This window comes from Grammomys surdaster, unplaced genomic scaffold (assembly GCF_004785775.1).
Source record: "Grammomys surdaster isolate TR1022 unplaced genomic scaffold, NIH_TR_1.0 632, whole genome shotgun sequence".
In the NCBI taxonomy this organism is placed as follows: domain Eukaryota; kingdom Metazoa; phylum Chordata; class Mammalia; order Rodentia; family Muridae; genus Grammomys; species Grammomys surdaster.
Window position 1 is genome coordinate 122,347 of NW_021605051.1, and position 26,639 is coordinate 148,985.

The 26,639-nt window shown below is 37.3% G+C and overlaps 1 protein-coding gene and 1 pseudogene across 1 annotated transcript in view; one reads left to right on the forward strand and one right to left on the reverse strand.

The window, feature by feature from the left end:
• The window catches only part of Mfsd14b (major facilitator superfamily domain containing 14B), a 60,498-nt gene that overhangs the window by 24,419 nt on the left and 9,440 nt on the right, over nt 1-26,639 (forward strand). Inside the window, exons 3-7 of the mRNA XM_028781992.1 lie at nt 8,092-8,154; nt 18,158-18,285; nt 21,102-21,216; nt 23,733-23,951; nt 25,334-25,447. Coding sequence (XP_028637825.1) covers nt 8,092-8,154; nt 18,158-18,285; nt 21,102-21,216; nt 23,733-23,951; nt 25,334-25,447 — 639 coding nt within the window. The remainder of the gene's footprint in view (nt 1-8,091; nt 8,155-18,157; nt 18,286-21,101; nt 21,217-23,732; nt 23,952-25,333; nt 25,448-26,639) is intronic.
• LOC114633414 lies at nt 1,547-4,537 on the reverse strand (annotated as a pseudogene).

Sequence of the window (26,639 nt, forward strand, 5' to 3'; positions counted from 1 at the left end):
ATATTTGCTAGTGAGGCACGTTTCTTAGAATCAACAGAGTTGTATATTGTTTATCAACCCAGTTAGTCATTCTGCCTCTTTACCTGCTGAGCTGAGGATATTTGCATTTAAAATGTGTCTTAGTTACTTTTCTATTACCTTGAAAAGACAATATAACCAAGACAACTTATAGAGTTCATTGGCTTACACTTCCAGAGGGAGCATGGCTGTAGGAAGGCAGACATAGCACTGGAGCAGTAGGTGATCCACAAACGAGAGAGAGAGGGAGGGGAGAGAGGGGAGAGGGAATATGAATATATTAGAATGAACAAACAGGGAATGGCTTTTGAAACCTTAGAATCTACCTCCAGTGATACACCTTCTCCAACAAGACTACACCTCCAGTTCTTCTCAAACAGTTCCATCAATAGGTTCGAAAGTATGTATGAAGCTATCCCTATAGGTTCCCCATTCTCATTCAAATTGCACAAGTTATTATTCAGATGGTTTGCTGGTTTTTTTTTATCTTTTGGTAGGTTGTTGTATTCCAGCTGGGTAGGTTATTGATAGCTGTTTTTTGTTTTTTTCTTCCTCCTATTTAGTATTATGGCTTTCTGGTTTACTGTGCTAGACAGCATGGATTCCTTCTCAGCTTTCTGTTTTTTTATCTGTTTCTAAGATATCCTTTTTATGTGATTTTTGTGGATGGGACTCTCTTCTTCCTCTCCATATAATATTCGTTTATATATTTTCTGCAGTATTTTCTTGGTTGTCCTGAAATACCTTAATGTTATACCTACATTGAAAATTCTTATTACTTCATCAATTTTAAGAGATAACCTTACTCCATATAAAAACTTGGCTTATAGTTACTTTGAAAGTTTCAAACAGTCCATACTTGCCTAAGTTTGTAAGAAAAAAAATCCTTAAATCTTTTATCAACAGTCCTTAATTTTTAATGTTATTTATTTCTTTTGTACTTTGAATATCTTGACTATGATATGTTTTATCAATTTAGGCTTCCATTTCTTTCTCTAGGTTTGGGAAATGTTTTCTTCTTCTTCTTCTCCTCCTTCTTTTTATTTTGGAGATAACCTGACTTTTAATAACATAGCTCCAGCCCCAGAAAGCAAAATAGACAGCAAGCTATACAAAGTTGCCAGAGGTGCAGTGGTACAAACAACTAGGAGATTGCCCTTGTTCCTGCCTATATCCCAAGTTTGTGAGGTGACTGTATGTCCTGGAACTTTGGGCCTGCCCAGCCCCCATTCCCAAATCCTCAGTGTTCAGTGAAGCCTGGGCCAAGCCTTGCTTCTAGAGCTGTTGAGTGAAGCAGCAACAAGAAGAATAAAGTAGTCCAACCATCCAGAACAGAAACTATCAGACATCGGTTCCTATTTCAAAAAGTAAAGACTTCTATCTTGCAGTAGCTTATAGCTAGACAGACAGGTCCAGGATTTGGTCCTTGTTTCTTTCCTATCCTGGGTATCCTTAGGACCTTACATCAAAGTCCTTAGGTTCATATTTTTCTGGGGCTCAATGTGGGACCCCTTGGCAAGTCTCACCTTCAGCCATGTAAAGGTAAAATAAAAGTCATGAGTGGCAAATAGCAGGAGGTAGCAGCCAAAGCAGAAAGTGGGGTCAAGCAGAAGCTCAAGCAGTTACAAAGGGAATAAGAAACCATGCAAGGAGACTGTTTATTTCGGAAGAATTTTGCAAAAAACACAGTGAAAAGGCTCCAAGTAGCTGTCCATTCTTCTTCTTCATCCTCATCCTCATAGAAATTGATACCTACTTCCTCATAATCTTTTTCCAGGGCAGCCAAATCCTCTTGAGCCTCAAAGAATTTCCCTCCTCCATTACCTTACCTGCATACCAATGTAGAAAAGCCCTCTTAGCATACATCAAGTCAAACTTGTGGTCCAGGCAGGTCCAGGCTTCAGCAATGGCAGTTGTATTGCTTAGCATGGCATCACAATGGATGGCTGGTAGTTGATACCATCCTTGAAGCCTGTGGGACATCAGTCCACAAAGTGGACACTGTGTTTCATCTTGATGGCAGCGATGGCAGCATTCACATCCCTGAGCACCACATCTCCATGGTATAGCAGAGAGCAGGCCATGTACTTGCCATGCCTAGGGACACATTTCACCAGCTGGTTGGCAGGCTCAAAACAGGTATTGGTGATCTCTGACTCTGACAGCTGCTCCTGGTAGCTTCTCTCTGCAGAAATGACTGGTACATAGGTAGCCAAGGGGAAGTGGATGCGAGGGTAGGGCACCAGGTTGGTCTGGAACTCTGTCAGGTCCACATTGAGGGCCCCATCAAAGTGCAATGAAGCTGTGATGGAGGAGACAATTTGACTAATCAGGCAGTTGAGGTTGGTTACACGGCAGATATCATAAATGGCCTTGTTGAATTGACAAATGGGACCTCATAAAATTGCAAAGCTTCTGTAAGGCAAAGGACATTGTCATTAGGACAAAACGGCAACCGACAGATTGGGAAAAGATCTTTACCAATCCTACATCTGATAGAGCGCTAATATCTAATGTATACAAAGAACTCAAGAAATTAGACTCCAGATAATCAAATAACCCTATTTAAAAATGGGGTACAGAGCTCAACAAAGAATTTTCAATTGAGGAAACTCGAATGGTTGAATATCACCTAAAAAAAGTTCAACATCCTTAGTTTAGTCATCAGGGAAATGCAAATCAAAACAACCCTGAGATTCCATCTCACGCCAGTCAGAACAGCTAAGATTAAACACTCAGGTGACAGCAGATGCTGGCGAGGATGTGGACAAAGAGGAACACTCCTCCATTGTTGGGATTGTAAGCTGGTACAACCACTCTGGAAATCAGTCTGGCAGATCCTCAGAAAATTGGACATAATATTACCTGAGAACCCAGCTTTACCACTCCTGGGCATATACCCAAAAGATACTCCAACATATAACAAGGACACATGCTCCACTATGTTCATAGCAGCTTTATTTATAATAGCCAGAATCTGGAAAGAACCCAGATGTCCTTCAACAGAGGAATGGATACAAAGAATGTGGTATATTTACACAATGGAGTACTACTCAGCTATTAAAAACAATGAATTCATGAAAATTCTTAGGCAAATGGATGGAACTAGAAAAATATCATCCTGAGTGAGGTAGCCTAATCACAAAAGAACACACATGATATGTACTCACTGATAAGTGGATATTAGCCCAAAAGCTCACAATACCTAAGATACAGCACACAGACCACATGAAGCTTAAGAAGAAGGAAGACCAAAGTGTGGTTGCTTCAGTCCTTCTTAGAAGGAGTAACAAAATACTCAAGGGAGCAAGTAAGGAGACAAAGTGTGGAGCAGACACTGGAGGAGGGGCCATCTGGAGACTGTCCTACCTGGGGATCTAGCCCATGTGCAGTCACCATATGCAGGCACAGTTGTGTATGTCAGGAAGTGCATGCTGGCTGAAGCCTGATATATCTGTCTCCTGAGGGCTCTACCAGAGGCTGATGCTTGAAGCTAACCATTGAACTGATCATGGGATCCCCAATGGAGGAGTTAGAGAAAAGACTGAAGGGGCGGAAGGGGCTTGCAGCCCCATTGGAAGAATGACAATTCCAACCAATCAGAGCTCCCAGGGTCTAAACTGCCAGCCTGGGAACATACTTGGAGGGACCCATGGCTCCAACTGTATATGTAGTGGAGGATAGCCTTGTCAGGCATTGGTAGGAGAGGAGGTCCTTGGTTCTGTGAAGGCTGGATGTCCCAGTGTGGGGGAATTCGAGGGCGGGGAAGGGGGAGTGGGTGGATGGGTGGGGGCATATCCTCATAGAAGTAGAAGGGCGGGGGGACGACGGGATATGGGGTTTCTGGGGAGGGATGGGGAAAGGGGATAACATCTGAAATGTAAATAAATAAAATAAAATATCCAATTAAAAAATGACCTTGTTGGCCACCATGAAGGCACACTCTGAGTGTTCCTGGGTGGTATAGGTGGTCAGGATGGAGTTGTAGGGCTCCACTACAGCTGTGAACTCTTATGGGGCTGGGTAGATGGAGAACTGCAGCTTGGACTTCTTGCCATAGTCAACAGAAAGCCGCTCCATTAGCAGAGAGGTGAAGCCAGAGCCAGTGCCTCCTCCAAAGCTGTGGAATATTAGAAAGCCCTGAAGTCTTGTACACTGATCATACAGCTTGTGAATCTGGTCCAGCATCTCCTTGCCAATGGTGTAGTGACCACGGTCATAGTTGTTGGCTATATCTTCTTTCCCAGTAATAAAAGCTGCTCTGGGTGGAAGAGCTGTTGGTATCAGCCATTTTTCATCTCATCAATTACAGTAGGCTCCAGATCCATAGACTGCCCGAGGCACGTTTTCCAGCTCCAGTTTCATAGAAGAAGATGGTGAAGGACTTGTCCCCCCCACTAATGGCCTTATCACTGGGCATCTGCCCATCAGGCTGAATTCCATATTCCAGACAGTAAAGCTCTCAGAAGGCGTTGCCCATCTGAACACATGCCTGCCCCTCATGGACTAAAATGCACTCATGAATGATGAGTTGAGGTTGTATGTCTCACGTAGAGTCAGGGTCACAGATCTTGATAAGATCTTGAAATGTTTTCATGATATAAATTGTTGTTACTTAATACTTAGCCCTCAATTGCCCCTTCCGCTTTTTCTGATCTTTGGTCTCTTGACTTGGAAGTTTTGATCATCTTTGTTGACTTTTTTGGTTGTTTTTGTTTTTAATCTGTACATATGTCTAAATATACTGTTGTCTTAGCCTTGTTCTCTGTTCTTGTAATTTTCTTCTTTTTGGTTTTATTGCTTATGATGCTTTCTACTCTCTTTTGTTTTAATTTTATTTATTTATTTTGTCTTACTTAAGCAGTTGATTTTTTTTTTCATTTTCAGAATTTGCGTTTGGATCCTTTTCAGAGGCTGAACATGCTCATTTTCTTCTTCTGATAACAATTTTGTCTACATTGGTAATAATCTTGAGTAGGTCATCTTGAATTGACTCCTTTACTTCATTCTCTGCTTATTTGAGTCATTTTAAAGTAGGAATGTGAAGTGTATTTCTGGCATTTTAGCTATCTTCCTGCCTTTTGTTTAAGGTATTGAGAGTGAGCCTATAGAGGGCTGGTTTCTTTTTGTAATTTGCACATCTGTTGGGATGGAGGTGTCCTTCAGTTTTATCTCTTTCCCACTTGCTCCAGTCTTTGTTGCTGTTTTGTTTTGCTTTGTTTTGTTTATGTGAATCCTTCTGCTGATCTATCTTCATTTGAATATTTATTTCCTAGTACTATTTCAGGGAGAAGCTGACTGCAATAATTTACACAATTGGACAACAGCCTTTATAGTAGGAAACATCTGTACGTTTAATCTTTGTCCCTTTCAAGATTGAAATGCAGCTGTACATGGTTACTGGTTAATGAAACCATAACTAATAAGTTTCTTTCTTTCTTTTTTTTTATATTGGTACTTTTTTTATAGCTACTGAGAAAGAAAGAATGAAATAAAACCAAATTAAAATTTATGGAGCTAGAGTATATGAAGTAGTACACAATATTGTAGAAGAAGAACATATAGAAAAGTGTTTCCGAGCAAGATAAAAGTTAAAACAACAATGAAGAATAAAGTATAAAAGTGTAAATATGGGAGGATTAATTAAATAAAAATGAGCAATAAAATAGTATTATGACCTTTGGTTCTTCCTTTTTGGGGAGATACTGTTGTTTCTGGGGATAGAACTGTTGGTCTCTATAATTCAAACAAGTTAAATCAGTAGCATTTTTGTTACAAGTTCTGTTACACTTTCTGACAGAATTCCTTAGTATTACAACGTTCTTTCTAGTATTTTGGGAATTAGTCTTGCTCCTATTTTTATTTATTTATTTGTTTGTTTGTTTTATTTTATGCATGAGTGCTCTGCTGCATGTACACCTGCATGCCAGAAAAGAGCATCAGATTCCTTTTACAGATGTTCAGGGTTAGGGTGGTTGTTGGAAATTGAACCCAGGACCTCTAGAAGAACAGCCAGCAGTCTTAGCTGCTGGTGTTTTGGTGTGTTACTATATGTACAGGGCTTTCTGTGACTAAGGTTCTGGGGATGGATCTTTTCCCCAGCTGCCTGTGTTTTTCTTTTTCCTTATATCTCCCACTTTTTTCTTTCTACCACACTCAAGTTTCATGGGACACTTATATAATCTTGTGTAGCTGCTTCACAAAAATGAGTTTAGGGAGAAGTGGACATAGGCTGTCTCTTAGCTGCAGATTCCTATACCACAGTTGTACTATTTTCTCCAGTCAGCTGTGTTCTACTACCTCCCTCATTATCTTATTTACGTCTTCTGTTATAATTTCTAGTGAAGCTTCCATTAATGTCCAAAGAAGATAATTTTGGGATGGTGGAGTGTTGTAGCAGGCTCTGAAATGGCAGCTGAAAAGCTGCTCTGTGGCCTCTTCTATTTCTGAACAGTTAAGCTGCTTGTGTAAATTTGCTTAAAATGTGAATGTTTAAGTGTGAGGCATAAGTACCCAGTGGCTAGTATAATTTAATTCTATATGTTACTTAAGAAATGTAGCTAAGTGAGTAGTGATGAGTATTTCTCCGTCGGTGAAATTAAAAATAATTGAGAGGAAAGTAGATAGGTTTTCTGTATTCTGCAGCCGTGACCCATGTAAGCCTCCTTCTTTATCAAAATCATCTACTACAGTGGCAGTCTACATGACAATGACAAACAGTAATCTTTTTACTATTCTCTGTGATGTTTCTTTTTTAGAACATTGTGTTACAGAATACAGCCTTTTCAGATTGGTTTCTTTTATTTGGAAGTATGCATTTATAGTTTTTTTTTCCCCTTTTAACAATTAATAACTCATTTTTTTCAGCAATAGTTGTATACCAGACATCTGCGGAAAGGTTTTTGTGTAGCTACACTTTTAAATCCTTTGTACAAATGCCAAGGAGCATGAGAGCTGGATCATATGCTAAATGTATGTTTAACTTTATAATAAACTACAAAGTAACTGCATTATTTTGTATTTTCACTCATAGTGCATGTGAGTTTCTGTTGCCCCATCCATGATTGTATTTAGTGTCAGAATTTTTTTTTTATCTTGGCTAATAGATTCAATAGACTGTCTTATGTCTTATAGGTGTCTTGATTTGGTATACATTTTTAAATGATATATTTTACTTTTTCATACATTTATTTAACTGTCAACTTTGATGAGGGATATGATGTACCTTTGATATTTGGTTCACATTTTAATAGGGTTTTTTTTTTTTAACAAAAAAGACATTTGTGAGTATGTGTCAGTGTAGCATGTGCATGAGAGTGCAGCTGCCCACAGAGGCCTTAAAAGGTGGTGTATCCTTTGAAGCAGAGCTATAGCCAATTGTAAATTATCCCATGTGGCCTTGGATCTTCTGAAAGAGCATCAGGTACTCTTAACTGCTGAGCCATTTCTCAAGTCACTGGAATTTTTCCCCGTAAGTTGAATTTTTGGTGTTTATTACTTACAGTGTCTTCTTTCCCCCCATATATATAGTTATCTTTGATTAGGTGCTGATCATTGTATTTGGGCAAAAATGTTTCCTTAAAAACTATTTTTGAGTTTTGTACAAGCTAGATTAGGATTGCTATAATGCACATTTAAGGCTTGATTTTTCTGGACTACCCTCAAGTGATAAACATGAGTCCATCCTTGAGTTTTATATCATCCTTTGGAAATAAATACTTATGTTGGAGCAAAAAATATATTCTTTGTTGGCTACTTCTTTAGCTGAAATTTATGACAAAAGCACCTGTGAGTGCTAGGGCTTACCTTGTCTGGTTCTTGTGTAGTGTTTTATTATGTTGCTGCCTTTTCATGTCTTCAAGGTATTTATTTTATTTTTGAGACAAGGTTTTACTCTGTAGCCTTGATTGAAGGGATTTGTTCATTTGTTTGTTTGTCTTTTTAAGATTTCATTTACAGTTAATATTTGTCTTTACAGTTGATCTTCTTTGTTTAGCCTTCCAATAATAAAGTATAAAATCTTCATCTTTAATTTGTATTTGACTATATCTTGGTGTTTGTTTGCTTTTATAGGTTTTACATGAAACATTTCCTCAACACACATTCCTCATGAATGGTCTCATTCAAGGTGTAAAGGTAAGATCAATTGTGCTAATTTATAATGAGCCCAAACCAAGAATCCCTTGATAGATCAAAATATAGCACAAATACTTATAAGGCATAAATAATTTAATATTAAAAAGCCCAGTGAATTTTTTACATGTTATAGTATGATATCTTTTGTGTGCCTGGCCCTTTAAAGGACTCTATGCTTTTCAGTGCTGGTTGCCTGTTGGAATTCTGGGAATGGGAAGGATATAAAAAGCCAGCAGAGACTGAGAGATGGGGAGAGGAGTAAAATTCAGGAGGAGACAGAAGAATAGGGTGAGAGAGCAAGCACAGTAAGAAGAGAAAACAGTTGGAAACAGTTGAGACAGGAGAAAGCTAAGCTGAGCCAGGGAAGATATTATTAGGAGACAGGAGAAGAACCCATGAAGAACACAAACAGAATAGCTGAAAGAAAGAATAAAGTTAAATCTACAAAAGGCCTTAGCCATTTTTATTTATATATACATGACAGTCTACAAGAGTTTAATTATAATGTATAGATTAATTGCTCTGCCAGGCAACAAAATAAAATGAATTAACTACTGTCTTCTTGTATATTGAGACTGAGGAAGAAAGAAACAATCCAGTTGGAGATTATAGTCTTTTGGCCAGGCCAGTGCTTAGTACAGAACTTTTCTAGCTCTCCTTGACTTGATATAATTAACCTTTCATTATTTCAGTGTTAATAAAATATATATCAAAAATTTATGAATAAGATTAAAATATTGTATTACAATTTTAACCTTAAAATTCATGGCAGTTATATTTAGCCATTCCAGCTTATATAATACTTGTCTGTATTATACTGTATGTTAATATAATTCAAAATAAAATCATACTTTAGTAACTTGAGCAGTGTTAATTAAAATTAATATTAATCTTTGGTTGTTTTTTTTGAGATTTAAGAATTCTGACTGTAATAATAACAAAGTGTTATTCTAGAAGACAAAAAGAAATAGAATTTTGGTTTATTCAAGAGCATAAATAAACAGGGAATTTCAGTAACTGCTGAAATTTAATATTGAACCACAGTGAATAGTTTGTATTTAACCACTTTAATAATTGAATGTTTTGTTTTGATGTTAGAGATAAAAATTCAGAACTCTATAGTAAAACATAGGTTTGTTAACATTTCTTAGTGTTAGCAACGAGTTGTGGCATATGCTTATACTATTTGGAAGCTGAAGTACGAGGCTCAGGAGTTTGATCTACAAAGCAAGTATCAAGCTAGCATAGACCACAGAGTGAAACCTTGTCTTATCCCACATCCAACCGCCTGCCAAAACAAGCCAGATTTCTTAAGAAATAAAATAAAATACACACACACACATATATATACATACACATATGTAGTTTATCTCATAAATTTAGCTTTGAAAAACAAAAGTGGATTTAATTTGGGGATAAACTATGTTTACTTATTGTACATTCTATGTGTTATTAAAGAAAACTGAAAACTTACCATACAATGTTAACTTCATGGAGAAATGAAGTTTCAGAAATACAAATTGTACTTCATTTGCCATTGGTTGGTATTGTTACTACAAAGTCAATTGCAAGCTTCATGATAATATTTGAAGGTAAACAAAAATGTTTTAAGGTTTTTAAAGATATCATCAGATACTGTACTAACTGTATATGCTAAATGTTTAAAACTTTTCTAGCGGCTGATAATTATAAAATTTTTATGTATTTCCTTCAGGTGACCTATAGTTGTTGTTTTTATATGCCTTAGGAAGTTTTTTAGACTTGGTACTTAGGCTAATGCAGAAAGATCCCTAGTTTAAGACCAATCTTGGCTACACAATGAGTTCAAGGCAAGCCTAGGATTCAGAATGAGACCCTGCCTCTAAACAACAATAAAACAATTATAATTTATTGAATTGAAGTTTTAATTGCTGTGTTGTCAGATGAGAACCTTTTTAATTCCAAAACAAACTTACTAGCTAGTTATGTCACCTGAAATACTACTGCTGATTAATTTTGCTACCTATATTAATAATGAATCCAGGAATATGAATATAGTCAATTTCGTTACTTTTGTATTCCATAATTACAATTTGCCTATTCACTGAATTTATTTGTAACCCTAAATTCAGCAGTGTTTTTGTGTTCATCTGCAGGCATGACCAGAGCAGGGGAAATTTTGAGTTTGTTGTTTTTCCATAGGGGGTTTAAGGAGGTCATATTCTGTACTGTTTGCATGGCCCCAGAATTTTGCTGTAACTCTGGTTTTAATTATAAAACCTTTTAAAATTGCAAATTGGACTCTGCAGATTCAGTACTGAGGAAGCACTGTAAATCAAATAACAAAGTGTCCTACTTAATCTACAACTCTGAGTCTGTAGCCTACTGTGATGAAGGGACATGGTTTTTAGGAAATACAAGATTTCTGAAGAGGTTCAGGTTTCATAAAATTATGTCTTAGCATCATATAGAATGTATTTTCAATAGTTGTTATTGTCTCTGAGAATTTGATTTTAATAGTACTTAAATACAATGTAAATTCTTGATCTAGGAGATTATACCATCCTATAAAACTAGATTATTTTAAGTGTAACTGTAATACTTTAGCTTTCCCATATACTTTGTTTTAATATGGCACATGTGGGGCTGGGGGTGTACATCTGTAATAGAACACTTGCCTCATATACCAAGGCCCTGAGCTTGACTACTAGCCTGAAAATAAAGCACTGCATGAATTCTGAAATAAGAACATCTGATTTTTATTTTTTTTTCTTTTTGCACTTTAAGGATTTTTGTTACAGCTTTGGTACTGGTTGTTTTTATCTTACGTTTCTTCGTATTATTTTATTAGTTTGATTTACTATCTAGATATTCACATCTTTATACTTAATTTTAAACAACATAAGATGTTTTATAAGGGGCTGGAGGGATGGCTTAGAAGTACATGGTGATCTTGCAGGGGACCAGGTTCAGTTCCTAGCACCCGTATCAGGTGGGCTCACAACTGCCTATAACTCCAGCTCAGGAGATCTGATGCCCTTGGCTTTTACAGAGATATGTGCATATGTGGTGCACATAAACTCACACAAGTATACATATACATAAATAAAACCAAACCTAAAAAAAAAAAACCCAAGGGTGTTTTTTATTGTTGTTTTTAATTCATGAAGCTGATTAGTGTGAAATCTGAGGTTCTCTTCTGTAATCTTTGCAATCTTTTAACTGTTAGTATGGCAGTAATAGAAGGAAGATTGAGTGAATTTCCTTAAAATGAGAATATACTAAATTTTGTGACTCAGGAATCGTAAGATTTGATTGCTTGACTGAATAATTTTTTTTTCAATAATAGGTGCCCAGAAATTTAGCTTTCTTTTTTTCCATTGAGTCTCTCCTCTTGTCTTCCCTACTTCAGTTTGCCTGAGTCTGCTGTCTTGGACCTTTCAAATGTTGCCAATAGAATACTGAAACCTATTCCTGTTTTCTTCCTATTTAGTTGATTTCCTATTAAAATTTTAATTTGCCTCTAATCTTTGAAAGCTGCTATTTATAAGACCCTGTTACAGGTATCAAAGTACAGAGTTGAAAGGGAACCACACCCAGTGACATTAATCTGTTTTTAATCCAATAGAGAAGATAAAGTAACAAAAATTAGGTAGAGTATTGAAATTACACTAAAAGAGATAGATGCCAGGTAGGAGAAGTCTGTAATGCTCCTTCCTCTTCATAGAGTAAAGAACTCTGTTCTAATATCTAAGAGACTAGATGCTTTTTGCTCCTGATTTCAAAACAAAACAAAACACAAAAAACAACCCAGCAGTTTACTGGCTTTAGGTGTGGCATCAGAAGTGTTTATGTATAAGTCCATTTAAACAAAAGAACATGGTATATTCAGAAATCTTTAAGTATTACATGTAGTGATGACATAGCATATGTGTAAGGGCTAGATTTGAGAAAGTTTTATTTATATAATATGCATAGAATTTTAAAAATAAGTTACAAAAATTAAATACAGAAATAATATAATGGCCACCCATATAGTCATTACCTAAGTTCATATAGATACTTTTCTACACTTGTCTCATCTGTCCACTGCCCACCTACCTCCTAATGGAGATAATAATTTAAAAATGGCTAGCAGTGACTGGCAAATTATGGGCAAGGAGTAGTTTGGTTTTGTTTTGCCTCCCATTAACCTCAACTGTGTTGTTAAAGTTGAATTCTTCCTTTCTTTTTGTTTTTTAATTGATCTTATTTATTCACTTTGAATCCTTATCACCCCCCTCCCGACCTCCTTCACAGTCACTTTCCCCATCCCCTTATTCTGAGAGTGGAGCCCCCCACCGCTGTTTATCACCCTACCCTAGCACATCAAGTATTTTCAAGAATAGGCACCACTTCTACTGAGGTCAACAAGAAAGCCAAGTTAGGGGAACAAGCTCCACAGACAGGCAGACAACAGCTTTAGGGATAGCCCCTGATCCAGTTGTTCAGGATCCACAAGAAGACCGAGAGATGCACATCTGCTACATATATGCAGGGTGTCTAGGTCCAGCCCATCTATACTTTTTGATTGATGATTCAGTCTCTGAGAGCCCCAAGAATCTAGGTTAGTTGATTATGTTGGTCTTCCTGTGGAGTTCTTATCCCCCATGGGGCCCTCCATCCTTCCCCAGCTCCACCATAAGAGTTCTCAAGCTCCATCCAGTGTTTGGCTGTGGTCTCTGCATCTGTCTGAGTTAGCTGCTGGGTAGAATCTCTCAGAGGACAGCCATGCTGAACTCCCGTCTGTAATCATAACAGAGTATAATTAATAGTGTCAGGGATGGGTCTCAAGTTGGTCCTATTATTGGTTGGCATTCAGTCTCTGCTCCATTCTCCATCCCTGCATTTCTTGTAAGCAGGATAAAATTTTGGGTTGAAGGTTTTGTGGGTGGGTTGGTTGGTATCCCTATTGCTCCACTGCCTAGCTACAGGAGGTGGCCTCTTTAGGTTTCATATCCCCACTGATGTGAATCTCAGCTAAGGTTGATTCTTGGGAACCTCCCCTATCACAGATGCTCCCTATACTGCCACCCTCTCCAGATGGAGTTTTCCATTCATTCTTATGGCCATCTGGCCTGTCTCTCCCCAGAACTGATCTTGAATCTTCCCCCCATCCCCCTACCTATCCCTTCTCCCACTCAGTTCTCTCTCTCCATCTGCCTCCAACGTCTATTTTATTCCCCCTTCTAAGTTAAATGCAAGCGTCCTCACTTAGGCCTTCCTTCTTTGGATCTGTGGAGTGTAGCTTGGGTATCCTGAATTTTATGGCTACTATCCACTTACAAGCAAGTACATACCATGCATGCCCTTTTGGGACTGGGTTGGCTCACCCAGGATGGTATTCTTAAGTACTATCCATTTGCCTGCTAAATTCATGATGTCTTTGTTTTTAATAGCTGTTTAGTATTCTATTGTGTAGAGGTACCAAATTTTCTTTATTCATTCTTCAGTTGGAAAACATCTAAGTTGTTTCCAGTTCTGAGTATTATGAATAAAGTTGCTGTGAACATAGTTGAACAAGTGTCCCTGTGGTATATAATGGGGTATATTTTGGATATATAGTCAGGAGTGGTACAGCTGGGTCTTTAGGTAGAACTATTCTGAGTTTTCTGAGAAATCACCAAATTGATTTCCAAAGTGGTAGTACAAGCTTGCACTCCCACAAGCAATGGAGAAGTATTCCCCTTTCTCCACATAATCTCAAGCATGAACTCTCACTTGAGTTTTTGATATTAGCCATTCTGTAAGATGGAATCTCAGAGTTGTTTTGATTTGCATTTCCCTGATGACTAAGGACTTTGAACATTTCTTTCAATGTTTCTTGCCCATTTGAGATTCCTCTGTTGAAAACTCTCTGTTTAGCTTTGTACCCCATTTTGTAATTGGATTATTTGGGTTGTTGGTGTCTAACTTCTTGAGTTATTTATAAATTTTGGATATCAGATGTAGGGTGGATGAAGATCCCTTCCCAATCTGTAGGCTGCTGTTTTTCCCTAATGAATATTTTTTACCTTACAGAAGCTTTTCAGTTTCATGAGGTCCCATTATCAATTGTTGATCATAGAGCCTGAGCCACTGGTGTTATGTTCAGGAAATTGTGTCCTATACCAATGAGTTGAGGGCTATTCTCACTTTCTGTTCTATTAGATTTAATGTATCTAGTTTTAAATTGAGTTCTTTCGTCCACTTGGACTTGAGATTTTTATAGGGTGATAGATATGGAACTATTTGTATTCTTCTACATAGAGACATCCAGTTAGACCAGCACCATTTGTTGGAAGATGCTTTCCTTTTTTCCATTGTATGGTTTTGCCTTCTTTATCAAAAATCAAGTGTCCATAGTGTTTGAGTTTATTTCAGGGTCTTCAATTCAATTCCACTAATCAATATGTCTGCTCCTGTACCAATACCATGCAGTTTTTATTACTATTGCTCTGTAGTACAGCTTGGAGTCAGGGATGGTGATACCTATAAATGTTCTTTTATTGTTCAGGATTTTTTTGCTACCCTGGGTTTTTTATTTTTCCATATGAAGTTGAGAAATTGTTCTTTCAATGTCTATAAAAGTTATGTTGGAATTTTGGTGAGAATTGCATTGAATTTGTAAATTGCTTTTGGTAAGATGGCCATTTTCACTATGTTAATCTTACCAACCCATGAGCATGAGAGACCTTTCTGTCTTCTGAGATCCTCCTTGGTTTCTTTCTTCTTGAAATTCTTGTCATATAGGACTTACACTTGGTTGGTTAGAGTTAGTTACACCAAGATATTTTATATTATGTCTGGCTATTGTAAAGGTTGTTGTTTTCCTAGTTTCTTTCTCAGCCCATTTATCCTTTGTATATACAAGGGCTTGAGTTAATTTTGTATCCAGCCACTTTGCTGAAGGTGTTTATCAGCTGTAGTTCTTCTCTAGTAGAATTTTAGGGATTGCTTATGTATGCTAGCGTATCATCTGAGAATAGTGGTACTTTGACTTCTTTCCAATTTGTATCCCTTTGATCTATCATTGTCTTATTGCTCTGGCTAGAACATCAAACACTATATTGAATAGGTAGGGAGAGAGTGGACAGCCTTGTCTTGTCCCTGATTTTAGTGGAATTGCTTCAAGTTTCTCTCCATTTAACTTGATGTTGGCTTGCTTTATTTTGCTTTTATTATGTTTAGGTATGTGCCTTGTATCCCTGATATCTCTAATACTTTTAATATGAAGGTATGTTGAATTTTGTCAAAGACTTTTTCATTATCTAATGAGATGATCATGTAATTTTTTTTCTTTCAGTTTGTTCATATGGTAGATTTCACTGATTGATTTTTATATATTGAACCATCCTTGTATCACTGGGATGAAGCCTACTTGATCATGGTGGATGATGTTTTTGATGTGTTCCTGGATTCAGTTTGTGAGAATTTTATTGAGTATTTTTGCATGGATATTCATAAGCAAAATTAGTCTGAAGTTCTCTTTTCATGATTTTAACAGAGAAATATATAGACTTAACAATTAAGCTGTGTAAATCATAAACGACAAAAATAAATATCCGCAAGGACATGGTTGTTTTTATCACTTAATAAAGTGAATGAATGAAGATGGAAGTTGGAGTGGGAGGTATTAGGAATTCTATCATACCCCTCTCCCTGCCATAGCGTGAGTGCATAGGTTTTCTGGTGTTTCTGTGTAGTTGAAGACCAGCTTTAATCCACGGTGCTCTGATAAGATACAAAGTGTTATTTCATTTTTCTCCTATCTGTTGAGGCTTGCTTTATGACTGGCTATATAATCAGTTTTGGAGAAGGATCTGTGAGGTGCTGAGAAGGTATATTCTTTTGTGTTTGGGTGCAATAGTCTGTAGATATCTGTTAGGTCCATTTGATTCATAATGTGTGTTAGTTTCATTATTTCTTGGCTTAGATTTTGTCTGGATGACCTGTCCATTGGTGAGAGTTGAAGTTTCCCACTATTAAGGTGTGGGGTTCAATGTGTGATTTAAGCTTTAGCAGTGTTTCTTTTACAAATGTGGGTGCCCTTGAGTTTGGGGCATAAGTGTTCAGAATTGAGATATCATCTTGGTAGATTTTGCTTTTGAGTATGGAGTGTCCTTCCCTGTATCTTTTGGTTAATTTTGATTGAAAGTCTATTTTATTAGATATTAGAATGGCTACTTAATCTTGCTTCTTGGGTCTGTTTGCTTGGAAAACTTTTTTCCAGCCCCTTACTCTGAGGTAATGTCTATCTTTATTGCTGAGGTGTGTTTCTTGTATGCAGTAGAATGATGGATCCTGTTTTTACATCCATTCTGTTAGCCTGTGTTTTTTTTATTGGGGAATTGAGTCCATTAATGTTGAGAGATATTAATGACCAGTGATTGTTATGTGTTATTTTGTTGTTTGGATGTTGTTGGTGGTAGTGTGTGTGTGTGTGTGTGTGTGTGTGTGTGTGTTTGCTGGCATGGAATTACTTATTTGCTATGTTTTCTTAGATGTAGTTATCCTCCTTGAGTTAGAGTTTTCCTTCTAGTATTTTCTGTAGGGCTTGATTTGTGGATAGATATTGTTTAAATTCAGTTTGTCTTGAAATACTTTTTTTTCTCCGTCTATGGTGATTGAGTTTAGGTTGGCATCTGTGCTTTTTTAGAGGTTGCAAGGTACAGACTCTTCGAGATTTTAGAGTTTCTGTTGAAAAGTCATGTGCAATTTCAGTAGGTCTGCCTTTGTATGTTACCTAACCTTTTTCTCTTGCTGCTGTTAGTATTCTTTCTTTGTTCTGTAGATTTGTGTTTTGATTATTATATGATGGGAGGATTTTCTTTTCTGGTCTAGAATAATTCGTCATCTCTAAGCTCCTTGTATGTTTATAGGCATTGCTTTCTTTAGATTGGAAAAGTTTTCTTCTGTGATTTTGTTGAGAATATTTTCTGGGCCTTGGAGCTGGGACTCTCCACATTCTTCTATTCCTATAATTAGGTTAGGTCTTTTCATAGTATGCCAGATTTCCTGGATGTTTTGTGTCAAGAATTTTTTTAGCTAACATTTTCTTTGACTGATATATCAATTTCTTTTATTGTATCTTCTATGCCTGAGAGTCTCTCTTTCATCTCCTGTATTCTGTTGGTGATGCTTGCATCTGTTGTTCCTGTTCCCTTCCTTAAGTTTTCCATCTCCAGTATTCTCTCAGTTTGTGTTTCCTTTATTGCTTCTATTTCCGTTTTCAGGTTTTGAACAGTTTTATTTATTTCTTTTACCTGTTTAATTGTATTTTTTCTGTATTTCTTTAAATGATTTGTTTCCTCTTTAAAGGCCTCAACCCATTTGATTGTATTTTCTTGTATTTCTTTAAGGGATTTATTAATTTTATCTTTAAGGACCTCTATCATCTTTATAAGATTGGACTTAAGGTTATTTTCTTGTGCTTTGGTTGTATTTGGATATCCAGGCCCTGCTGTAGTTGGGTAGCTATGTTCTGAAGGTGTCATATTGTCCTGTATTTTGTTGATTGTGTTCTTTCAAGGGCTTTAGCCATTTTGATGGGTTTAGTCCCTGGATGTTCCTGTTGTAGTAGGTATTGGGTGGCAACCTAACCTTGATGATCCTGGTGTGGCAAGCCTCTGATGGGTATCCTTGGGCTGTATGTTTCCAGATCAGCAGGTCAGGTGGTTTGAGAGGTAGCAGGAGAATGGGGGTGCATTGAGGATAGCACGTGGCTCAGGACAAATGGGGGTATCTCAGAAGATTCTGGAGGCAAGGAAGATGGGAGCAGGAAGGGAATCTATGCTGTATGCCTCTGGATCAGCAGGTCTGAAGGTGGGAAGAGAGGTGGTGAGAGTATCTAAAGTTGGATTCTTTTCCTTCTTCCTTATTCAATGTCACATGTTACTTTTTTTGAGAAATAAGAGGAATTGAAGCCAATAGATGTAGAAAGAAAGGATTATAAGTAATCAAGGGATCCCATTTTGAATCTAACCTTTGTTCTGTTTATTCTTAGGGCCTGCTCTCTTTTCTGAGTGCTCCACTCATAGGCGCGCTCTCTGATGTCTGGGGCAGGAAGCCTTTTCTCCTTGGCACGGTCTTCTTTACCTGCTTCCCTATCCCACTAATGAGGATTAGCCCATGGTGAGTTGCTGAACTCTTCACTATCATACTGGTGTGTTTTCAGTCCGATGTAAATAAAATTATGTTGGCCGCTGTTCCTAATCCAAATATTCAAAAATGTGAAATGATCCCAATATTTTTGAGCACTGATGTAACACAATTATGACTGGGTCAAATGTATACAAACTTTACCTCATCATAATGAACAGGTATTTTAAAAAATGAAATTTTTTTCAATTTCAAATATTGTGTAAAATGACTTTTAGACTATGCGTATAAGGATTATGTATAGAATATGAATAATTTCTATTTTATATTTGGGTCTTATGCTTAGGATAGCTCATCATATACATGCAGAATTCTAAAAGGAGAAAAAATCCAAAACATCCAAATCCCAATCATTTATGAACTCAGCCTTTATCTTAATCTGCAGAATATTCTTTAACCATTTCAAAATAAGCTACTTTACTTGAAGAAATTCAAGGTGTCTTTAAGAGCAGCAGGTATGTCATGATACCAGTTGTAGGGGGTCAGTGCTAAAAGTGTGCTAACAGTTCCTGCCCTCACAACTGTGGCTTGGTTGACTTTGTGAATGTACTGTTTTTGTCATCTCATTGCATTGTGGCACTAGTGAGCATTATTTCACTTGTACAGTCCATAAAGACCATTAGCTTATTCTAAAACATGATATGAATTTAATCAATTTTTCTCCTTCAGGATAGTGAATCCAGATGATTTAATTATCTTAGAGGAGTTAGGATTTTCTCAAGCTTCTTTTTTTTTCCTTGTTTTAATTTTAATATTTTTTAGACCATGGGATAGTAACTTAGCCAGTATTTGACAGAAGCCATCTAGGAAAGGCTATGGGAAACAAGTGAGTTTCCTCGAGATGGCCCACCAGCTTGCATGGCTGAATGGGTGCACTCTGGAGGAGTACAGCCCAGAGACTTCATTGCTTCTCACTGCTGATGTGTTTTTCCTGCCACTATCACATAGCCTAGTGATTCCAGGTCATCAGCCCACCCTATTGGGCAAATTTCCTTCAGATCAACATAAAGATGAACTTGGATGAATTAATGCTGTTTAGATGAATTAATGACTTCATCAAATTCCTGATTTGATTAAAATAATTTTAAGAAGAAAGTTTTTTTTTGTGGGGGGGGGGGAGACAGGGTTTCTCTGTATAGCCCTGGCTGTCTTGGAACTCACTCTGTAGACCAAGCTGGCCTCGAACTCAGAAATCCACCTGCCTCTGCCTCCCAAGTGCTGGGATTAAAGGCGTGCACCACCACTGCCTGGCTTTTCCTTTTTTTTAAATTGGATATTTTCTTTATTTACATTTCAAATGTTATCCCCTTCCCTGTTTCCCCTCTGCAAACCTCCTATCCCATCCCCCTTCCCCCTGCTTCTATGAGGGTGTTCACCCACTCACCCACTTCCGCCTCTCTGCCCTGGCGTTCCCCTACACTGGGGCATCCAGCCTTCACAGGACCAAGGGCCTCTCCTTTCACTGATGCCCAACAAGGCTATCGTATGCTACATATGCAGCTGGAGCCATGGGTTGCTTCATGTGGACTCTTTGGTTGGTTGTTTGCTCCCTGGAAGCTCTGGGTGGGGGGTGGGGGGGTCTGGTTGGTTGATATTGTTGTTCTTCCTATGGGGTTGCAAACCCCTTCAGCTCCTTCAGTCCTTTCTCTTAACTCCTCCACTGGAGACCCCGTGCTCAGTCCAATGCTTGGCTGTGAGCATCTGCCCCATTCACCAAATGTGTATATCTGTCTATATGTGTGCATGCATGATATGTAGGTATATGTGTATGTATATAAGTATGTTATGTACACTTGTGAAACTGATAAAACAGATGGTCAGGCCCAGCCAGTGTGTGAGTGTGTGTTTGTGTGTGTGTGCACGCGCGCGTGTACGCACATGTGTGCGCGTGCATGACTGACTTTTGTTCTTTATTTTTCTTTCTCTCTGAAAATTCCAAAAGTCATTTTTGGCCCCAGAACAGTAAGAGTTAAATTGCCAGAAGCTGTCAGCTTCAGGCCACCAGAACAGTAAGAGAGTTACATGTCCAGAAGTCATCAGCCTTTGGCCTGCATCCTAGCTCTGTCTCACCTCCATACCAGAATGCCGGGGCTGGGCCCTGGCAAGTATTCTTGGTGCTGAAATGCTCTACCTATGAGAAAATACATTCATATGGTTATCAGGAATTCTTGTTAATATTTGTAAATTTGTTGTCTACCATAATAATTTTATCTTCTACCACATAATTAATTTTTGCAAAATACTAACATGTCATGCTTTTCTAGTGAGAGATTTATTTTTAAAAAAATCTTGTTTGCTAGTTTAAATTATTCTATTCATGTTGCCAGTCTTTTGTCTTGGTGTATTAATATCATCTGAAAATAATTTTACCTCATTCCTTCTAGTTTTATGTATTCACTGCTTTTAAAATTTTTATTAGCTAATAAATAATGTTTAATTAAAATGATTATGGGTTGTTTTTCAATTTTGTAAAGACTTGTAATTTTTCTTCATTAGGCCTCAAGTTAGCTTTTTCTTTTCTTTCTTCTCCTTTCTTTCCTTTTTATTTAAAACTTTTATTCTTCTTTCATTCTTTTTTTTTGCATTTTTGCCAACATGTACTCTCACTATTGTCAAAATTCCAGTTAATCACACGCACAGATACCTGAGTCTATTTTCATTAGGGTATAATATTTACATGGTTATCTTTTACTTTGATTACAAAACTCTCTTGGGAAATTTAAATAGTCTTTCAGTTGGTAGAAGATGATATCATTAATCATTTTCTTTCTAAAACAATCTTTTTATAGGTGGTATTTTGGCATGATTTCTGTATCTGGAGTCTTCTCAGTCACTTTCTCTGTAATTTTTGCCTATGTAGCCGACTTCACTCAAGAGCACGAAAGAAGTACTGCTTATGGATGGGTAAGATAGTAAACTTTTTGTTTGTTTGTTTGTTTGTTCGTTTGTTTGATTTGAAACAAAAACATATAGGCCCAGTTGACTTCAAACCCTTTCATAGTCTCTTGAGGGCTGGTATTATGGGTGTTTAGTAATTTACCTGTCTTAGAAATTTTTGTTACTTTGAGACCTGTCTTAGATTCAGTTAAGTATCTTGAGCTTTAGATCCTCCTCCCTCTACTTTCAGAGGGCTAGGATTGCAGGCATCCATCATAAAGCCAAGCTTGCAGACTTTCTAAAAACTAGAAAACTAGAGTAATAATTACCATTTTATTAAAAATTGACTGGAAATTGAGGTTTAAAATAACATCAGAAATAGATTTGAGAAATGTGAGGATCTCAACAGTGTGTCTCGGGCACTCATTTGAGACATAACACTAAAGGGGGAAAAAGGCTATTCACTTGGCAGATAGTTGTTGAATAAATAGGAGACATTTATTTTTTTGATAATTTGATATTATACAGTCTCATTCTCTCAGTTGATATTAGACAATCTCATTCTCTCAGCATGATGATGATACTATAGTTACAAAGGGGAAGAAAGAACTATAGAAAATGTCAGCAGAAACATTTTTTGGGTCAGAAGTGCAGAAGGTCACATTCAAGGTGGGCTGTGTTAGCCATCAGATCTGTGAAAAGCACCAAAACTCTGTACCTCATAGTGCATCTTTCTGCTCCATATTTTCTATCATGGGAAATGGCTATGGACATACTAACTTCCCTGTAATGTTATTAGACTATAAAATATTAATAGATACATGGAAACATAAAGCTTATACATATTAATGGAAGATGTAAGGTTGATGCACGTTCTTTATATAATATCTGATTGGTTAGACATTTTGTTTTTTTTTTTTAAAGGTTAAATTTTTTCTCCTTTCTGGCATTTATTCTCTCTCTCTCTCTCTCTCTCTCTCTCTCTCTCTCTCTCTCTCTCTTTCTCTCTCCCCCCATCCCGTGTGTGTGTGTGTGTGTGTGTGTGTGTGTGTGGGCACGCGAGCCCACACACCATTGCATGCATGAGATATAGTCAGAGATCAGTTTTCTGAAGTCACTATTCTGTCATGTCCTTAGAATCAAACTCAGGTTCCCAGAACTGTACAGCAAACACCTTTAGCTGCTGAGCCATCCTGCTAGTCCCATTTATCTTTTCCTTATGATCAAGGCAAAAGTGCTTCTGTGCTGATTATAGGAAGGGTTTTGATAGTCACCAGAAGTGACTTTCGCTTAATTTGATTAATTACTTAATCTCCAGCTCAGTTTCTTGTTATAAAAAGGCAGTTAGGATTAGTACTTACTCATGGGACCTGGCAAGAAGCCGGTAAGTGAACATCTCAGCTAATACAGTGTAATTCTGAAGAGTGATCTGTTCAGCTCCTGCAGCTCAGCAGTAGGCAACTGGGTTTATCTCAGACCTAGCACCTTTGCCAGTAACCTCCTTACAGCCTATCTTACAGAGAGTTTACTGCCAATTATTTTCAGGATGTGTTAATTAAATTCTAAAGGGCATTTTTGATATTCAGGTTAGATTAAAATATCCTTCTGAAACTGTGCTGTAACTGCTTATCTTTGACTATCTTAGAACTAAATAGGACTCAGGTTATTTTATTTGGCTTTGACAATTACTGGGGGTAGGGGGTAACCCCTAATCTGCACCATGAAAAGCACTGTGAGGAGATATGGACAATCAGCAGTGGCCAGGGGAACAGCAAGTATCTGGGGTACACCGCTGGGGAGGTAGCCAGGCCAGCAGTTAGAAAAGTAGATTAGGGGTTCCCCCCAGTAATTGTCAAGCCAAATAAAATAACCTGAGTCTCATTTAGTTCTAAGATAGTCAACCATAGTCTGAGTCTCATTTATTTGTAGGCTAGTCAGGGATAAGCTTAAGTTGGTTCTACTACATGAAACTCCTTCAGGGAAACCAAGAGTTTCTTTTTATATATATATATTTTTTGCACATGTCTGTTTTCCAATTAAACAAACAATGACAGTGAATGTTTTATGAGGAGAGTTTCTACAGTGTTAATTTCTATTATATTTTAATCATTGCTCCCCAGCATATCTTCACATAGTTAACAGTGTGAGAATACTTTTTAAGCAAAACTGCTTTTCTTCTTTTTAATTCTTAAAATTTATATGGAACACATTTGTCTTGCTGAAACCAAGAGAGGAGACTAGAGAGATGGCTTAGCAATTAAGAGTAGTTAGTTGTTCTTATAGAGGATTCAGGTTTGATTCCCAGAACCCACATGGTAGCTCATAACCAACCATAATTTCAGTTCTTCTGACCTCTGTGGGTAACAAGCATGTACATGGTGCTTAGATATTCAATCATAAAATAAATTAAAAAACAAAACAAAATGAGAGGATACTTGCAGCTATGCAGCTGTGTATCTGAATTGTGTGGGACTCTGGAAAGAGCATGCTCTCTCCGCTGATGTTTCTATTAGGATCCTAAGTGATTGTACTTTTTCCCACAGGTTTCAGCCACCTTTGCAGCTAGTCTGGTTAGCAGCCCAGCCATTGGGGCATATCTCTCTGCAAATTATGGAGACAGTCTTGTTGTGCTAGTAGCCACAGTGGTGGCTCTCCTAGACATCTGCTTCATTTTGGTGGCAGTTCCAGAATCTCTGCCAGAGAAAATTAGACCTGCTTCCTGGGGAGCTCAGATTTCTTGGAAACAAGCGGACCCTTTTGCGGTAAATTAAGACATGAAAATATTTATTTCCTATATATCTCTTTTTTCTAAGAAGGATTCACAATAGTTGTCTATTTCTTTTACAGTAAAAATTGAAAAACATTAATTACAAGTAAGGGGCTAAGAGACTGAGAAACATATAGACTTAGCAATTAAGCTGTGTAAATCATAAGACAAAAGGTACCCTCAAGGAAATGGTTGTTTTTATCACTTAATTAAATGAATGAATGAAGATGGTTGAAGAGGGAGGTATTAGGAAGTATATCATACTAGCAAGAAATAATACTGGAATACATATCTTTATCCCCCTCTCTCTCTCTGCCACACCTACTTCTATAGAACAGTTGTAAACCAGATCGTGTGGGCTTGTGTAGGCCACAGGTGGATATCTGCTTTCATCCTCTATTACTGTTGGCCTTATTTTTTGAGTTAGTTTCCACTGAACCTGGAGCTCATTAAACTCGCAAGAGTACCTGACCTGTAAACTCCAAGAATCTTCCTGTCTCTTTCTTCTTAGTACTAGGGTTATAGGCAAGCACCATAGCACCTAGCTTTTTTGTGAGTGTTGAAAATCAAACTTGGTTTCTTTTGCTTGTATAGCAGACACTTACCAACTGAATCATCTCCCCAAATCCCTTGAAATTATTTTCTAAAATGATCACTCAGATTACTTCCTGGAGATCTTGCCTGTTTCTCTTGTGTGTGTTATATTGTCAAAATAGTGGGAGAGGAGTTGGAGAAAGGAAGCAGGAATGGGTAGAAAATTTGCAAGCTTTTCCTTTTTTGCCTTGTGATCAAGTTACATGTAGAAACTTCTCTGTAAAACAGAACTACTATGGCTTATTTTTCAGGGCAGCTATAAGGACTCTAGTTAACATGTGTAAGTTAACTGGTCTAATGTCTTACGTAGCAAGGTTTTAGTAGACATTAGTTGTTTTGTGTATTATGGTGACCTAAAAGTTCTATGACACTTGTCATTCAGTAATAAAAGTTTTAGAACTTACTAATTGTCTTCTTGGTTGCGGGCAACTTGAATATCAACAGTTTGTGAAGACTAAAATGAATTTATGTATAATAAAAACCATGGAAGAGACAGAAGGGACGATCAGAATGTCATTCTCAGCTTCATATTGAGTTTGAGATCAGCCTTGGCTACGTGAGACCCTGTGTCAGAAAAAGAAAGAAAACCTTGTAGTTAAAATTACTTAGAAGAAATTACTTTACAAATCCAGAGAAAATCAATTTTTCCTAGTTGTGTAGAAATTTTTTTTCATGATCTGTTTATAGGATGTTCAGTTTCTCTTATACAAGAGACATGAAAATGGTGAAGTAAGTATCAAAAGAACATTGACATGTGTGTTTTCACTTTCTGCTTATTCCCAGTCATTAAAGAAAGTTGGAAAAGATTCTACAGTCTTACTCATCTGCATCACAGTGTTTCTCTCATACCTTCCTGAAGCTGGGCAGTATTCAAGCTTTTTTCTCTATCTTAGGCAGGTGAGTAGCAGGTCTCTAGAAGCCTTTCAACATGTAGAATATCAGAGATTGGGATTTTTCTAAGATAAATCGAGGAAACCATCGTTTCTAGAGACTTTATAAGCAGGGACCTTGTATAATCCAGTGATTTCAGTGATGGCCTCATAAGTAACTGGAACTACAGGTATGTATAATGATGTCTAGCTTCTTGCTGAGGCAGGGGTGTTGCTTTTATCAGAGTTTAAGAACAGTGTGGGCAATATAGTAAGACATCTACTGTGCAAGTTCCTTTAACAGAGAGAATTATCAAAAACAACAATCTGAGGCTTTTGAGACTGTACACCTAGTTTGTTGGCATAGAATTCACTGTGTAGACTAGACTAAGATTGAACTCAGAGCTGTCTACCTATCTTTGTCTCCCAAGTGCTGAGATTAAAGTCATCCACCATCAAGTCTGGCTCTGAGACCCTTTTCTAAAATAGGGTTTAGATTGAACTAAATACAGAGCTGTCATTATCTCTTCGCCACAGGTACACAGTTGGTACCAAAGTGGTTCATATGGTACATTTTATGAGTCTATATACTTATACATTAGCACTGTTGAATCTATAGTTTGTGATAAGGTCATTGTTGGTTTTGCTTTTATGTTTTAGTGAATAAAGCTGATAATAATAGGCTGCCTCCACCTCCCTAAGCACTAAAATTACAGGCATAAACTAACCCGCCAGTTCAGATTTTGTAATTGAATATGAGGTAGTAATAGAAAAGCCAGAGGTTCTAACCCTAGAATGTTCATTGTCTAATTGTGATTGGGAGGAAGATATTTATGAAGTAAACCTATATAAGTTTATTTTTAATGTATTTTCCTATATTTTATAGAATTTTAGTAGAGGACAAAGTAATATATTTTTTAAAAAAAGTATTAGTTATTTCACAGTTACTATTATAATTGGAGGTTTAGAAGTCATTGCCAGTCAGACTCAGCTCGTACTTAGAATTGTATGGGAGATTTTTAGAGTACACCTATCTTAGGACCATACCTCAAAGTCTGATGTAATTGGTCTTCAGTGGGTTCTGGCATCCTATTGTTCTTCTCCCTTTCCTTCCCTTCTGTCATTTTCTCTGTTGCCCACATAAATTTAAAATACAACCAGACTCAAGAGCCACTGACTTCACTTAAAGTCCAGTTCTGCTTTGACAACATTAAAAGTCA